General features: G+C 50.0%; 1 protein-coding gene across 1 annotated transcript; it reads left to right on the plus strand.

Moving 5' to 3' along the window:
* Nucleotides 1-1099: 1099 nt before the first annotated feature.
* On the plus strand, nt 1100-2120 carry GPR173 (G protein-coupled receptor 173; the record flags this gene model as incomplete). Its single annotated transcript, XM_010843294.1, has 1 exon — nt 1100-2120. A coding segment is annotated over exon 1 (819 nt), but the record flags the coding sequence as incomplete, so codon positions are not given.
* Nucleotides 2121-2125: the final 5 nt, after the last annotated feature.

A 2125-nucleotide genomic window follows, 5' to 3' on the forward strand; every position in this document is an offset into this window, starting at 1 on the left:
CCTGTCCACCTCATTTAAAACTGTACTTCCAAAAATAAATAAACAAAACTGTACTTCCTCCACCCCTGGCACTTCCTATCCCCCTTCCCTCCTTAAATTTAGGAACTTATCATCATCTGACCTACTATATTTCACCTGTGTATCTTCTTTATTATTTAGAATGTCAACTTCACAAGAGCAGAGACCTTTGTTTATTTCACATCTGTGTCACCAGTGCCTGGCACACAGTAGATGCTCAATAAATAGTTTTTCAAGAAATGAGTACATACAAGCATACCTATATCTTTATGTTCACACATACTTTCCACTTCATTTAAAGTAAAAACCTAAGTCTTTGTCGTGGCTCACAGCCCTGCACAATCTGGCCCCAGACCCCTCTGTGAATTCACTTTCTACTGTCTTACTTGCCTGCCCTTTTCCAACCACACTGATCTTCCCTCTGTTCCATGAGTGTCCTAAACACATTCATTATGAATAAAGAAACCTATTTAATGAGTGGCTACTAATGTTAACCAAAAAGAAAAAAAACACTGTGAAATAGAATAAAAGCTAATGAGGTACATTACATATATAATCTGTACTGTTTTGTGAAACTTTGTATTCAGCTCTATGTACACGTGTATATGTGTATCAGGTTGTGATGTAAAATGTATTTCTTATGGGTGGCAGTTTTAAAAGTTTGAAGAACACAACCTTTGGGCTTTACAAAGGGAGAGAAGAGCTGCACCCACATCCCCATCCCACAGACCCACCAATGGAGGAAAGAGGTAACCGAGGACATCCAGAGAGATGAAGCACCCCTCACGCAGCAAGGAGGGAGGAGGAGCAGCAGTGGGCCAGGGGCAGGGCCTGACACCAGCTGGGAGTAAGAGGGGAGGCCGCATAGACACACTAACACTGCCCTTTCTCTTTCTTCCTCACCTTTCCTTTTCATCTGTTTCTCACTGGTTCTTTTTCTTGTATTTCTCTCTCTCCCTCCCTACTCTCTCCTTCTTTCCCCCTCTTCTTGTCTCTCTGGTTCTGTCTGTCTCCCTATCTTTTCTAACTCTTTCTCATCCCCTCCATTTCTGTCTCAATTGGTGTCCATTTTCTCTTTGTTCTGTCCTTCCTCACTCTCTCTGCCCCTGTGTGTGTGTTTTCACACTCTCTCCTGCCCTCATACCTCTATCTGTGTCTGTGTCTCCCCCATTATCCTCATTTGCAGGTGCAGCCCAGCAGAACAACTGATGGAGTCCCCTGGGGCCCATCGAGTACTGGACTGGCTGACCCCATAGGGTTGGGAGCAGCCCCTGCCCCTCAGTATGGCCAACACCACTGGAGAGCCCGAGGAGGTGAGCGGTGCACTGTCTCCACCATCAGCAGTGGCTTACGTGAAGCTGGTGCTGCTGGGACTGATCATGTGCGTGAGCCTGGCGGGCAACGCCATCTTGTCCCTGCTGGTGCTCAAGGACCGTGCCCTGCACAAGGCTCCTTACTACTTTCTGCTGGACCTGTGCCTGGCTGACGGCATACGCTCTGCCGTCTGCTTCCCCTTTGTGCTGGCTTCTGTGCGCCACGGCTCCTCATGGACCTTCAGTGCGCTCAGCTGCAAGATTGTGGCCTTTATGGCTGTGCTCTTTTGCTTCCATGCGGCCTTCATGCTGTTCTGCATCAGCGTCACACGCTACATGGCCATCGCCCACCACCGCTTCTATGCCAAGCGCATGACACTCTGGACATGCGCAGCTGTCATCTGCATGGCCTGGACCCTGTCTGTGGCCATGGCCTTCCCACCTGTCTTCGACGTGGGCACCTACAAGTTCATCCGTGAGGAGGACCAGTGTATCTTTGAGCATCGCTATTTCAAGGCCAATGACACGCTGGGCTTCATGCTTATGTTGGCTGTGCTCATGGCAGCCACACATGCTGTCTATGGCAAGCTGCTCCTCTTCGAGTATCGTCACCGCAAGATGAAGCCTGTGCAGATGGTGCCAGCCATCAGTCAGAACTGGACATTCCATGGCCCTGGGGCCACTGGCCAGGCTGCTGCCAATTGGATCGCTGGCTTTGGCCGAGGGCCCATGCCACCAACCCTACTGGGTATCCGGCAGAATGGGCATGCAGCCAGCCGGCGGCTGCTGGGCAT

The sequence above is a fragment of the Bison bison genome, unplaced genomic scaffold, assembly GCF_000754665.1.
Source record: "Bison bison bison isolate TAMUID 2011002044 unplaced genomic scaffold, Bison_UMD1.0 scf7180017847436, whole genome shotgun sequence".
Classification (NCBI taxonomy): Eukaryota; Metazoa; Chordata; class Mammalia; order Artiodactyla; family Bovidae; genus Bison; species Bison bison.